Source organism: Orbicella faveolata, unplaced genomic scaffold, assembly GCF_042242905.1.
Source record: "Orbicella faveolata isolate gen_17 unplaced genomic scaffold, um_ofav_v1 contig_1, whole genome shotgun sequence".
In the NCBI taxonomy this organism is placed as follows: domain Eukaryota; kingdom Metazoa; phylum Cnidaria; class Anthozoa; order Scleractinia; family Merulinidae; genus Orbicella; species Orbicella faveolata.
This window is the reverse complement of record NW_028301536.1, coordinates 8,386,500-8,400,832: the sequence shown is the minus strand read 5'-3', so window position 1 is coordinate 8,400,832 and position 14,333 is coordinate 8,386,500. Positions and strand designations below refer to the sequence as shown.

Here is a 14,333-nt window from a genome sequence, read left to right as displayed (position 1 = left end):
TCTGAAAAAATTTTTTGAAAAAGGCTAAATATTGGCGGAGAAATGGCGGTTTTACGTTTTCACCGGAAGTAAAAGTTTACCTCTTGATTGACAGCCCTATAGCGCGTATGCAATCAACCGAGATGATTTTCGCGGGAATTACCTATATGGATGTCACGAATTGACTACTCAGTTGATCAGCATTGTTGTTCTGACTACCCAGCATCTTTGGTATTAGGCGTGTCTCTATTAAGTTATAAGTAAACATAGACCACGTTTAAACCATGGACCAGTTCGAAAAAGTGAAAACAGCGAAGAACGAATGAAAATACATCAATGAGTGAAGAAGCGAAAGTTCGCCACGCGGATGAAGCTATAGTTATCGTATAAGGCGGGCAAATATTTGTGGTAAGAGAAAAAAAAGGTTCTGTAAAAATTTCGGAACTTGACAGCAATAACAGGGATGCTGACAGAGACTCTTCTGATGAGTCCGATATCGACGAATTGTCGGACTCATTGAGACCATTTGAAATATTATCCATGCACAGTTGTCCACACACAGTTGCTCTCCGTGCTTTCTTTTGTTTGTTTCCTTCGCTCAGCCACTCTAGTGTTCGTATCCTTTTTAGTCTTCTCCATTTTGCCAGACCAGCTTCAAGAAAAACCGAGCTACAGAAGAATTATCTCTCTGCCTTCGGTTCCTTGAGCGCATTGCAAAACACAAGAGTTTTTTAGAGATTCGCGCATAAATTTCACCAGGAGGTTAACGGTAGTAAACTTTCCCTACACTGATTGGCTTAGTTATCTGAGAACCCAGTTGAAGGCGTTTGTGGGCGGAGTTTGTTTGCGAAGCAGAAAATTTTTCTTACCGCTGTTTTCTTGAATAAATTTTTTCACTTGAAGCAGACACTTTAAAGAGTTATAACTCAAAGGGAATTTGTTCAATTGCTCTTAAATTTGGACAGTGGCTAGTTTAACATATAAACTACAAAAGTGTGTCTGGGAATTGAGAGCGATTTTTGTACAATCACTCCACATTTTTTTAATCCTATTTCGAAAATGTTCTGTAACTTTTTACTGCAATTGAATATGCCAAAACGCAGAGACATATTTTAAGCGCTTTGGGCCCTGAAACCAAGGAAAAAATTAAATTGGCGAAAAACGAAATTCGCTTTGACTTGTAGCTTTCAAAAGGTGATTCGGGCGCTCGCATTTAGTGGTCGTGAAAAATTCGACAATTCAGTTTCATTCAAAATTCTTGGTATAGTTTGATAGCCAGCCCCATAAGCTTTAATTTGATATAGGGGTTTAGGTATCTACAGCTTAAACTGCATGCGCTACATCGCTTGCGCGCGAGACACCCCTGAAGGTATACTGTAACCTTAATGATTCCTGTTTTGGACAAGTTAAATGTATTGGAGTTATTCTGAGAAAAATTAACCTGCAAAAACAACAATTATTACTGAATAATGACAATATCCAGATAATGTAAGGGTAATTCAAATGCATGTGGGCACTTTAAGCATTAGTTAGATAACATTCTGATTTACATATAATTATATCTGAGATTTATCTCTTAGCAGTTAATTGCAGTGTTGTAAAATTCTAGTAACCTCCGTAGATTGCAAGAGTAAATTGCTCATAGGAAGCAATGCACAACCTCAAATATGTTATGCCTGTAAATTTCCTTTTAGAAAAATTATATTTAGTGCCGTAGACTTGCTGATCAGAAGTAGTGGTAAAATTTATTATTATGTCTATTTCAATCATCAGTTAATTCAAAGAGAAGGTGTTGATAGCCTGACAGTGCAAGAATTACAGTCTGCTTGCCAGGCTCGTGGTATGAGAGCTATTGGTGTTCCTGCAGCCAGATTAAGGTCACAGCTTAACCAGGTATATCTCTTTCCTCCTATGCTGATATCCTGAGTTTGATGTGCTAGGAACTTTTTCATTTGTCAAAATTCATCTTTAGGCATTTTATTTTAATTGAAAGAATCCATTTCAGGTCTCTAAATGGCTATGAGCAATTTGCTAGGGATGCATGTGCCTTGTCAGAGACTGACATCTGAGTCTATATTCTTACAGTGTGTAGCTGCTTCTTGCTGCAGTTTGGCAGAGACTCTGTGTAATACCACTACACCATTACACCATTCTACAGTCATGTAATTATTAGACTTACAACATATTGCAATCAAAAAATATTAATTAATTAATGAACTTACATTTACATTACATGTTCAATGTTTTGTGGCAATCATTATCTTCCAATTAGTTATCTTCAGTGGTGAATTCTAAAACTAATAATGCATGTAGATGGTGACTGTGTATATTTCATGTCGTTTTGGAGAACATGCAAGACAAATTAAATATAATAAGTAATGTAGGTTACACGTCTTCATTTAAGCTTGTTAAAACTGTAGCCCTTTGTTCAAATATAACTTTCAGCAAAAGTTGTAAAGTAAATAGAAGACCTCTATGTCATTTGTTTGCGGTTGTCAGAGCCTGGTCTCCCTCTGCTAACTGTGATGTGTGACAATAATTGTATTGGATTAGCTAGTGCTAAATTGAAGGGAATATGGCAAGTGTTCATCCTAATTGTCATTATTTTTTGTTTGTAGTGGTTGGAACTGCACCTGGATGAGCAAATCCCTGCATCTCTGTTGCTAATGTCCAGAGCACTGTACCTTCCAGAAAATGTCAGTAAGGTTGATCAACTCAAGGAAACATTATCCCAACTACCAGAGACCTTGGTGAGTAATACCATGTGCTCAACACTCCACACTGTAATGTTTGCAAGCTCCTGTTAGACCTCAAAGACAAAGGGTAAAAAAACTTTCTCACCTCAAGTGGGTAAAGAGAAGTGATTAATAACTGGAAAGTACATTCATTTTAGTTACATGTACATAATTAATCTGAAAATTTAAATATTATTCTTGAAGTCACAGTTGTCACTAGTTCCTAACTATAGGCTCATGTGTGACACTCGACCAACAAATGAGTTTGTCTTCAGGTGGAAGAGGCTGAAATAAAAATCTGTGAAGTTTCTGGAGAAGAAGTGGACAACAAAGTTCGTTTAGATGTTCTGAAGAAAGAAGAGCAAATGATTGCTGAGGAAAATGAAGAACTTCTTCAAGAGGAAGAGGAAAAAAAGAGAAAGGTGTGTAGCTTAATCATTTGCACACAACTGTGTTTCTCCAACAGACTATCTTATCATTGTACCTGTGATGACTGCAGTGTTAATACAAGGGGTAATCTTTTAGGCATCGTAGGTAAGCCTTAAATAGTTAGCATGATGGACTCTCAAGAGAGTACCCTGGACGAGTTCATTGCACTGTGTTCTCGGCAAAGACACCGTACTCTCACAGTGCCTCTCTCCACCCATGCCAGGTGTACATCATGAATACATGCAATGCGGGACTAGCATCCCATCCAGTGGGGAGTAGAAATAGTCTTAGTTAATTTATGCTTCACAAGCCACTAAAAGCTCTAGCGCACGTGGCCTGTCTTCTTATCAACATTGGTAGTCAGCTTGTCTTACAACATCCCCAAAATGCACAAAAAAAAAAAAAAAAAACTGTTTGTGACTGGTTATTCATTGTTGCCTTATAAGTTTGTTGACTTTTTTACTGTCATTATTATTTTTACAGATTGAAAGCATTGCTGCTGAGATTTTGCAGGTATATTCCGTAACCGTTATGACACATGTAGTAGTATTAACGTAACGCGACTTTTTTTTTTTCAAAATTTCAAACTTTAATCCACCATATGAAAATGTCTCAATCGCAAACATTATCCAATATAGCTCACCAGTATTTGACGATGAAAGAGCATTTTGGATATGATGTCATGTAGCCATAATTATTGATGCTGCCAAACAATAACATTCTTGTTGGAAATCAAGAGTTCTCAGTTTCCTTATGTGTAAATGTCCATGGGAGGAAAAAACGATATTGGTTTTAGACATACTTGTCTGTTTTGAGTGATCCCAAATGTGTTACCATCAAGGAAATTTGTTGCTTGTCATTTAGGAAATACTGTCTGCTAAGAGTAAAGTAGTTTGCTCTGGTTTAGTCGAGTTCTAGACACGTCACGACAGGGACATTTTCTACGGCGAGCGTTTCACCATTCATTCTGTTATTTTCCTCGAAACTTTTCTGAAGGACAAAGCTCCAGAAGTCCAACCAACTGCTGAGGAGGATATTTCTCAGGAAGACTGGTTATCAATTAAAGCAAGCCTCGCTCAGGCTAATGAACGAGAGGAACTGGAGAGAATCAAGGAAGACAGAGTGGAATATCAAGAGGTACAGTGATTCAAATCTAACTACTGCAGTGTACCTTCAGTGGTGACAGACTCATAGCTAACTTGTCCTGATTCTTGCCCCCTAGGAACTTCGCGAACTGGCATCTGAGGATGAAAAACATGTGCTTAAAGAATCACTTGGTTCATCTCGACTCGGTAGAAAAGTGGATTTGATGATAAACAAGATTGAAGATCGTTTGAGGCTGTTAGAGACTGAAATAGATGAACAGCCATCAGAACACCAGCTTGATGCCGACGGGTGAGTCTCACTATCTTTCATTTGGCTTGGGAAAACCAAATTATTCGCCTGTATGTGACGAAAACGTACAAGGCAAACAAGTCCCTTTAATGTCGAGATAATTTAAAAGTGAAGTGATAGAGGAGGGGAGGGAAAGTACTGATGTTTACGAGCTTACCTCATGCTCTTTGAAGTCTTTCATTCCACACCGCGGTATCTAAAGTTCACGAAGACTTTTACTGTCGGTAATAAGTGATAATACCTTATTGTACATTAGTCCTTCCTTCCCTTAACTTATATTAGAAAACAGTCCTAAGAAAATACGCGTGCTCATTGGTTAAAAATCCTCCTCACAGATATCTCGAAAACGCAAAGAAGTGGCCGTCATTTTGTTAGCAATCGTATACTGTTACGCTACTCACTATCTATCACAGATTAGTATAAATCTACTAGTGTTCTATCACGAATGCCGTTCTCTGATTGGCTACGCTACTCACTATCTACTCTGTGATAGATAGTCAGTAGCGTAGCAGGGTACCTTTGTTAACAAAATAATGGCTGCTTGTTGGCGTTTTCGAAGTATCCGTGAAGGGGATTTAGACAGTTTTAAACGACTAGTAGATTTATACTAAAACAATTAGATTATTCGCTCTAGATTTTTATCGCGCGATAGAAATCGAGAGGGAATAATCTTACTATTTGATAAATAGTGAGTAGCATAGCCAATCGAAGAGCAGTATTCGTGATAGAACGCTAGTAGATTTATACTAAAACTCGATAGAAACACATAACTAGCACGAGCTGTTGACGTAATGATGGCGCGAACAAAGAGAATTTACATTTTGATAATCAAAGTTAAAGTTGTTTTCCTTTTTTTTCGTCGCGGTGTTTTCTAAAAGAAATAGAAAACATGTTCTCCGTGTTTCTACTCGTTCTCCCAAACTTCCATTCGTGTTTCTATTTAACAACAAGATTATGAGGTCGAGATTTCTATGAGGTGATAGCTGATGAGGCCGAAGGCCGAATCAACTATCGCCTCATAGAAATCGAGAGCGAATTAGTAGAATTCTAACTGAAATTTGCGTCAAATAACGATTCCAATTATTTCTGGTCTTAGTATTAAACTTCAGACTTTAGAGAATTTGTGCGGACTGAATTAATCGTCAATTTGACATTTGCGGTTGTGTACGCGCGCGTATCAGTTTCTTTAAAAAAATTTGAGCTTTTTTAATCCAAGAAACCGTTAATGCACTCCTTTTAGTTTTCTGAGGAATTTTGTTTATTCATTTGTTTATAAATGTTCTTTCGAAACTTCGGAGAAACGGGGAAACGTTTTAATTTTGTCGACCACACCAAGCCACTTTACACTAATGGCTGATAGTGTGCAGTGGCTCAGCCAATCAGATTACGGCATTTGCATTAGTATAGTGGTAGAATTCTACTAAGTCTCGATAGTAACACGGTACATATTTTCTATTTCTTAAATATCAACGTACCCGGTTTTGTTTTGTTTCAGTGATGGTAAGATCAGTTTGCAGGAGATGATATCTGCTGTGCGCAGATTAAAAGACGCTCCGAGTGAAGCTAAATGCCAAAAAATCGCCGAAATGCTAGATCAGGATCACGATGGCGCGCTCGACCTAGGTGACGTGGGAATGGTAAGTGACAAGTGTTATCATTACATTTAAGTCTTACAATTCGTAGGATTTGAAATTTCATCATTTAGTTCCGTGTCCAGTCTGTCTAGAGATCATGGGAAACGATCGGTAACGGAAAATTGTAGCATCAAAATTTCACGCTTGATTTGGACACTAATTAAAAGAGAATGAAAATAGCATTGAGAATAGAGAAGGAAATGAAACGAACTCAAGATGGATATACTCAGTGGCATGTATCTTAAGTAAATAATTGACGCAAAATTATCCGAGTCGGTCTCGAAGTCAGTACAAAAATACCTCTTCCCGAATGTTTGATTTTTTTAATTACATAGAGTGAAATTTCATACTTCTTGTTCCTCACGGTGGATGCCATGTAAACTGATAGCTGGGATGAAAACCAATGATATCGTAGCTGGTTCACCGTAGATTAGCCGTTCGTCTGCCATATTAAAGCCGTCGGACGAGTAAAGTGAAACAAGGTTTTAGTTTCATATGTAATCGGAGTGCTAATCAAAGGAATTGTTTTCCTTGATGTTGAGAATCTGAGCGAAAAATAATAAAAAAAAAAACTTTTATCAAACGAATTTTGATTGACAAGGCTGAAGATGTTCGTGGCAAACGGTTTTTCGGTTCCGTTATTTCTGAATCACGGTGACGGCATAGTACCGGAAACGATCTTTACCGTGAAATCCTAGGGCTTCCGCCATACTTCTGGGAAAATCGAGAACCCGTACACAATCTGTAAGCTCGTAAGACAAGCTAAATACAGTAGCTAGAATCTGTTTCAATGTTAGCCATGCAAACCTGTCTGTCTGTGATGTATCCTGATGTCTGTGGTGACCTTTTGTTTGTACAGTTCAACCCCTATTAAACGGCCACCCTCGGGGAAATGGATATTGGCCGCTTAAAGGGGTCTGGCCGTTTAATAGGGGTAAAAACACTAGACAAGGCCTCATCGGAACTTTGATTACTGGCCGCCTAATAGGGGTGGCCGTTTAATAGGTGGCCGCTTAATAGGGGTGCGACTGTAGTTTTATCACTCTTTAAATAATTCAAATCATGTGTCGTCTTGCAGATCGTTGAGCTTTTGTCAATGGAAGATGTAGATATTACTCCTGAACAAATCAAAGACATCGTCGACCTACTGGAGAAAGAAAGCAAGCTGCGAAATACCAGCACAGAGCAATCAAACAGTGTTGCAGAGAGAAGCGAGTAATATAAAGGAGATATCTCAACTCGCCATACACTTATCTTCATTGATTTTTATTTTAGTGTTTTTTTTCTTCGTTAACAGCATTAATAGTGAAAACTTAGGCTAGTTCACACTACGCCGGAGAAATTTGAAAAGCTTTATTTCTACGGTTAGGCCTACCGTCCACACTCAATAATCCGTCACGAAAACAGAGCTTTTCAAAAACGCTTTGAAAACCGGAGGAATTTGAAAACGCCTGCTTTGCGTTTTAATGTAGACGGAAAACATTTTGAAAACAATGATGACGTCACGATAATGATGTGATTTCTCTGACCGAGTTGTACTCAATCCAAAATCCAAAGGTGACCGGTGATTGTTGCGTTTTCAAATTGCTCCGGCATACTGTGGACGGACCCTTAACAATAATATATTCAATCGTTTTCCAATGTACATAGCCACTTATTTACAGCTTGAAATATAGCTCGCTTGATTTCTTACGCCAACGTGATGCTTTCGTGGCGTGAATTTCATTGCTTCGTGATACAAAATAAATTGCAGAACAGGAAATACTGTCAATCAAAGTTAAGTATATTTTAAAAGGAGAACTGAGATAGTACAGGAATTGTATGGGTTTAATGAATTCATTGGCCTAAGAACCAAGATGGTAAATTACTCGAACAAAAAGCAGGGTGTACTGAATTTCGAACACTGGTCATTTTTTTTTTATAAGTAACAACAGCTGAACAGTCAAGTTAAACACCTTGTTGAGAAAAAAACTCTCCTAACCTGCGCTACTTGAGAGAATACACGCATGGGTAATTGTGGAGCTATAGTTTCGGTGTGTTGAAGTCTTGGTGTATGTAACTCGAAGGGAATCAGCGCAGTTGATTTTAAGATAAGAAATAAAGATAACAAGCTGATGGAAAGTGACGATTTTTGAACATAATCTTTCACTTGTTACTTGAGCACTTTCCTTGTCATATTCTATATCTAACGACTGTAACCAAACTACTTCAGTCATGGCGCGTTTCTGTAGTGTTTCGTCATATTCAGACTCGTTTTCTTCGATGTGAAAGCCATTTTATACACCGCGAAAAATGAAATCATCATTCGTCTCTTAGTAAACAGTTGTTATATATGTAGTTTGCGGTTAAGGTCGGTCTTGCTGTGAAATGGTTCCTATAACTACCAATGAACCAGTAAACTCTAAGCCGCCGCTAATTCTGTAGAAACTTTGTGTAAGTTGGATGTGCTTGTACCTATGGAGCTCCCAGTGTGAGATTGAGTGGGTGGCGGTTCCTTGAGCGGCCTTGCACACCTCTTGAGAGAGTGACCCCATTGCAACTGTGAACCCGCAACCGCGCTACTTAGCATGCGGTTTCCCGTGTTCCCTAGCGGAGCAGGCACAGTATAGTTTTCAGTGACGCTAGGGGGTTGGCCATTTGTGAAGAAAAGAATGATTACTTTGGGAACCAGCAAACCGCACAGAGTTATGGTACCGAGCACAATGAAAGTCGCGCAGCTTAAATACACACGAATGAAAGCGTCGGACGTGTTTAAATAAGATGGAAGGAAGATGATCCACACGGAACAGGTGAGGTACATGCTGATACCAATGCACTTTGCCTCGTTGAAATTCCTTGGAAAATTTCGCGTCTTGAATGCAAAGATAGTACATAAGAACATTAGAAGAAAGTTGTAGCAAATATTTACTGCTAATGTAAATTCGTTGACTGCGCACTGGACAATAACAATGCCCTGAGAGGGGTACACTTCCTGGGCCCTGGGGACATCAGAAATGTACCACAAAGTGGTGAGCAATAGCTGTACTACTATCAGCCCTATGGAAATAAGGACCTGTGATCCAGGCCGGGTGAGTGAAGGCCGGGTGACTGAGCTCTTGGCGCTTTGGAAGATTCGGTATATACGAATTGTCTTCATGAGTACAGGAGCATAGCATGCGGTAAAGCTCACACTTTCAAGAAAACGCCGCACGCCGCAAAGCCTGTCGGTCGGTTGGCCAAAAAATGTGAACGGTGTTACGTAACAAAGCATCACCCCTAAAAACAAAATGGCGCTTAACTCCCTGCCAGCTGCTTTGATAAAACTGTGACTTCTATGCTTTATGAATAACGCCACTGTGGTTAACGTGCCTAGCATTCCTAAGATTGTAATAACAGTGAAGGTTACGATAGGAGTGCTTGACCACTTTGGATACAGCACAGGTAGCTTTGCACAGAAAACCAGGTTTTCACTAGGTGAGTAACCTATTGGACATGATTGACAGGTGTCATTTTTGATGATGTCGTTGTCCTTGCAGTTTATACAGTCCCAGCAACACTTAGGATCTCGTTTTCTTGGTTTGTGTATCTGTGAATCATTGCAAGGCTTGCTACAAAATGACGTAGGAGGATGCGCCTTATGTCTGCCCCAGCGTAGCAGAGAATTATTTACTTTCAGCATTCCTTGGATTTTATTATCCGGGAACAATTGCCCTTGCCAATTTCCAATATTGTTGTATTTCCAGTCTCCACCATCCTCATTTTGGAAGTTTTTAATGTCATATACACCATCTATTTCTTGATTTTGATTGAAACGAATGGTGACGTTTAAAGCAGAATCTAAAAAGGTCACGTTTCTTAGAAATGTAAGCAATTTCTCTCTTTGAAACTCTTTGGTCATGTTGATGCAGATGCCGTTCACCCCTGGACAGTAGTGTTGTTGAAGATTATGCAGCGCATGCGCCATAGCATAGACTGCATTGATCACCACTCGCACAGGCGCCATTTCCATTCCAGAAGGTAATGTTTCATCGCTCCTGCAAGATCTTGACATATTTGCAACGCTTCCGTTTGCTCCAGGGATATTGCATTTCATTATTTCTTCCCAGAATTCGACAAACCAAGGATTAAACTTGTTGTTACTTGGTTTTAAATTCTTAAAGTGTTTCTGGAATCGCGGGATCTCTCCTTCAAGATGATTGACAGTTAGGGAGCCGTCTGCGACTTCTTCATTTCCGTTTGTGACGTCAAAACGATTGCTCCAGCCGTTGCTCCCAACCCAGGTAAATTGGGTCGCCCCAGCCTCTTTAGCTGCGCGGAGTAAATCAGCAGAGTCGGCGTGGGTTGTAAACAGCACAATAGTGTTTACAGAATTTGAACTTTCTCTTCTCCTTATGACCATGTTCTTAATAACCTCATTAAAATCTTCATCTTTTGGGAGACTTGGAAGTTGAGCAGCGTCTGCGACACAGATGCCTGCGGCGTCTGCAGCCTTCCGTAGTTCAGCCATTCCTTTCTGCCCATAATTCCCGTGGGAGTTGATGGTAAATATGTAGTCCCAGTTGTACTCTTTGATAACATCGACAAGAGCGTGTGCTTGAAAGGAATCAGGTGGAACGGTGCGAAAAAAGTAGCTGAAAATCTCCTTGTTGCTTAAATCCGCGCTAGTTGATCCATAACTGACCTGAGGGATGTCAAACACACGCAGTAAGTTTGCCACTGCTATGGAAACATCGCTAACAAAAGGTCCAATAACTCCTGCTAATGGCGCATCTTGATCCACAAGAGTGTATTTTATTATGTCTTTCGCACGGTCAGCAGCAATTGTTTGACTTCGGCAAGTGTCGTAGATTTTCGTACCGAGTGTTATGTTCGGGAGCAGGTTCGGGTCGTTATTGATTTCCTCAATGGCAAATAACATGGCGGCCAAGTACTGGAATCCAGGTTGAAGATCAATAACACCACAAGCATTCTCTGTCTGCTTACTTCTTTGGTGAATTGGAAAGAGTCCTCCCATTATTATATCTCCGCTCAGCTCAATTGTCTTGACCTCTGAATGAAAAACAAATGGGAATAGCATTTGTATTAGCTCGACCATCAGAGAAAGTTAAATGAACAATAGGGACGTTTACGCCTAGCCTTGACGATGTGATTCGATCGAGCCAAAAGGAAAAACACGTTAACACAGTGATATCAATTTAAATGTTGAATTCACTTTTGGAGATTTACGACCCTGATTCTCAAGTTTATCTTTATCTACTTGGCGCATTACTTGGCGACTGGTTACTTGGTCAGTTAATTGCAGTGCACGATCCAAAAATCAGTGAGATACGAAATGACCAAAAACAAGAACTCTCTGAAGTATAAACGTCTGCCTACCCTCGCGCAACTAACGATCACACTAGACCTGCACTAGACCTGCACTAGACCTGCACTGGACGAACCATCGAACTATTTACCAAGTTCAGTTGAGTACGCTGACCAGTAAGGCAGCATAGCAAGTGCCACTAGGGAACGGAAGAACCTGGTAACTAGCATGTTTCCCAATCTGAAAAAAGATCAGAAGATGAATCAAATTTGTAAAATAACTATAACTGGTAACTTCAGCTTCAGATCATAGCTTTCTGTCAACATTTGTCGCTGATTAACGCTTGACTGAGATTTCAGGAGAGGGACATGACTAAAAATTCTGAAATGGTTCAGTCTGCAGAGTAGGCTTGATAATCAGCAGTATGCCAGCTTGTGTAAAGCTGCATCAAATGAAAAGTCATGTACATTGCCTATAGTTTCTTAATTATTTATTTTTAACCACCTTTTCATAATCGCACACCCAGGTGAAACAACTAGTTTCACCTACCGTGGGTTTGTCAGCAGAATTTGCTAAGAACTCCTGCAATTATGATTATGGTGTTAAATTTTCAATAGGTTAAGTCTACATATTATGTATTGTTTTATTTCAATTTTTTGTTTATTTCTTTTGGCATCTCTTTTTTAGCGCTTTTTATTAGTAACTATATTTTTAATTTTTAATTTAAAGTTCTTATGTAATTTTTATCAGTGACTCTGTGGATACCAGTCGATATTGCTTTTTTGAAGGGGGCCACTCTGATATAATTCAATGAAGGTGTCTATCTATTGAGGTTTTGGTACAAATTCAGAACGTAGTATATTAACGCTGCCATATATATTAGCATGTAGCAAGTTTTTAAAGTTACAATTTACCCTGCGTTGTTTATGGAACTTGTTGTGGCGTCATTCTCCTGTCGCTGCCTTTTTCAAGTCAATCAAATGATGTCACTTCGTTTACTCAAATCATCTGAATTTACTTATCCAGTTTACAATTAGACATTTATTGGAAAAGCCTGATTTTCAGTTGATGGCTAGCAGCAATTTCGGGGATGACGCAGCTTTTTAAGTTTGTTAATTACAATCCATCTTAAGCTCAATTGTAGGCATCCTTGTTTTTTGCTCAATTAATTGCTTCCTCTGTTTCTCCATCTTGGTTGGCTGTTATTTCAAGGTTTCTTCGATTTGAAGGTCTGAGGTCAGTTACATGCACGTTAGAAAAGTGTCTAAATTGACCGTATAACTGCCCCTTTTAGCATATTCACGAGTTAAATGTGACAAAGCGACAACAATATTGGAGCAGGTTCCTTGGAACCGGAGTGACTAAGTTGAGTGAAACACATTACCTCACCGCTATCATCCGTTAGCAGTTTTCATGTAAAACTATTACATGTAAATTGATTGCATTTTCAACTTTTCTATTTTTCCTTCCATTTGTGTTTCTCGTGAGGCTTCTCAAAATCTTTCAGCGTAAAATGCATGAAAACTAACAAATTGAAACTCCTCTTTGAAGGAATGCTTGTGTAGATCGCGGTACATTAATCACGAAAGGTTTTCTTTAAAGGGAAAAAAACATTTGCGGGATAACTTGAATATTGTGTAACAATAGTGAGGAGACGAACTAATACATCCAACAGGTATGAATGGATAATTTGTTCTTTTTCTTGTTCGCGAAATTAAAAAGTGTGTAATACAATGACATCCCTAAATGAATTGTTCTTCTTTTGACAGCTATGCCATGTTGAGTGGCAGTGCTGGCCGCTTTTTGGCCTTCTTTAGAGATGTTGTTTGTAAATACAGTTACCGAAAGATACTAATTCATTAAAGCTAATAAAAGATAGCTGTAATAAATAACGTTCAGAAAAAACAGCCAGCTCCAGAAGTGACTTGCTGTAGAGAAAAACTCTAGCATAAGGTTTGTCAAATATATAAAATGAGACAGATTCTCGGAAAACCTCCGGCGAAAACAACGAGTAACAGAAGGCAGGCTTAATTACCGGCCTTGTTTAATTAATTAAACAAATGAAAGAAGATCTTCTTTTGGTTAAAGCTAAAAGCCTATTGCAAGATAGACGTTTACAAGCGAGATGAATTCCCTATCGGGAAGTTCTTAGCGGACGCAACTTTTATGAAAGAGGAATTCTCTATTGTGAAAACGGATCAAAATGTGGCCTTTCATTTCCATTGTTCCTCCGCAACGTTTCTTAACCTTACGATATGGCTCGAAGAAAGCTTGACCTTTTGAAATATTTGCAACATCATTAAACACGAATCTTGGGACCGAGATGAAATTTGTAAAGTTATGGAAGCTGTTGTAGTTAGAATCAATGACAAGCTATACCTAGAGACGGTTTTTTAAAAATACGTATCGGTAGAAAACACAAACTTTTTTTTTCAGATACTTGCAGTCAGTAGCAGGATATCGAATGTTCGGCAGCAGATGTTGAAAATCGCGCAGCCTCTCTCTCTCTTCTGGCTCGTAAACCTGAGTATCAAGGAAGGACGGAGTTCTGTAGTTTTGTAGATTGTTTTCTCCACAATTCAATGTACATGTAGTTTGTTTTCTGCAATAATGCCTCCGTCAACTTTAAAGAAAAATAAGGAAATCGGTTTGTATGTCCAACACCCACACGCTAAATGAAACAAACGTAATTCCCACACTAAGCTAATAAAACGAAATGCACCTTGGTAACGATAAACAAGCAAAAGAACACCTGTTACCTGACAAAGACTGAGTGAAATTTTAACGTCCACTAAATACAAAATATGGACTAAGAATTAACATATCATCCCTGCAAAGCCGCAAGAATTCGAAAGAAGAAACTTGAAGAAGACCTTT

General features: G+C 39.0%; 2 protein-coding genes across 3 annotated transcripts in view; one reads left to right on the top strand and one right to left on the bottom strand.

The window, feature by feature from the left end:
- The window catches only part of LOC110064447 (mitochondrial proton/calcium exchanger protein-like), a 24,039-nt gene extending 15,742 nt beyond the window's left edge, over window positions 1–8,297 (top strand). For both annotated transcript variants that reach the window (XM_020771506.2, XM_020771505.2), the window contains 8 exons: window positions 1,753–1,872; window positions 2,598–2,729; window positions 2,990–3,136; window positions 3,627–3,656; window positions 4,140–4,280; window positions 4,366–4,538; window positions 6,034–6,175; window positions 7,251–8,297. In XM_020771506.2, coding sequence (XP_020627165.1) covers window positions 1,753–1,872; window positions 2,598–2,729; window positions 2,990–3,136; window positions 3,627–3,656; window positions 4,140–4,280; window positions 4,366–4,538; window positions 6,034–6,175; window positions 7,251–7,391 — 1,026 coding nt within the window. In that variant the 3' untranslated portion in view covers window positions 7,392–8,297. The remainder of the gene's footprint in view (window positions 1–1,752; window positions 1,873–2,597; window positions 2,730–2,989; window positions 3,137–3,626; window positions 3,657–4,139; window positions 4,281–4,365; window positions 4,539–6,033; window positions 6,176–7,250) is intronic.
- On the bottom strand, window positions 7,418–14,333 carry LOC110064443 (metabotropic glutamate receptor 2-like). The gene is made up of 2 exons (XM_020771499.2): window positions 11,608–14,333; window positions 7,418–11,200 (listed from the first exon to the last, which is right to left on the bottom strand). Exons 1-2 carry the CDS (start codon window positions 11,684–11,686, stop codon window positions 8,574–8,576), a joined length of 2,706 nt encoding a protein of 901 aa, XP_020627158.2. The 5' UTR covers window positions 11,687–14,333; the 3' UTR covers window positions 7,418–8,573.

Excerpts from the sequence above, each read along its gene's own strand:
- LOC110064443 (XM_020771499.2), bottom strand. The coding sequence starts at position 11,686 with ATGCTAGTTACCAGGTTCTTCCGTTCCCTAGTGGCACTTGCTATGCTG. Across the intron at positions 11,201-11,607 it reads AGCGTACTCAACTGAACTTG|AGGTCAAGACAATTGAGCTG; the intron begins GTAAATAGTTCG and ends TTTTTCATTCAG.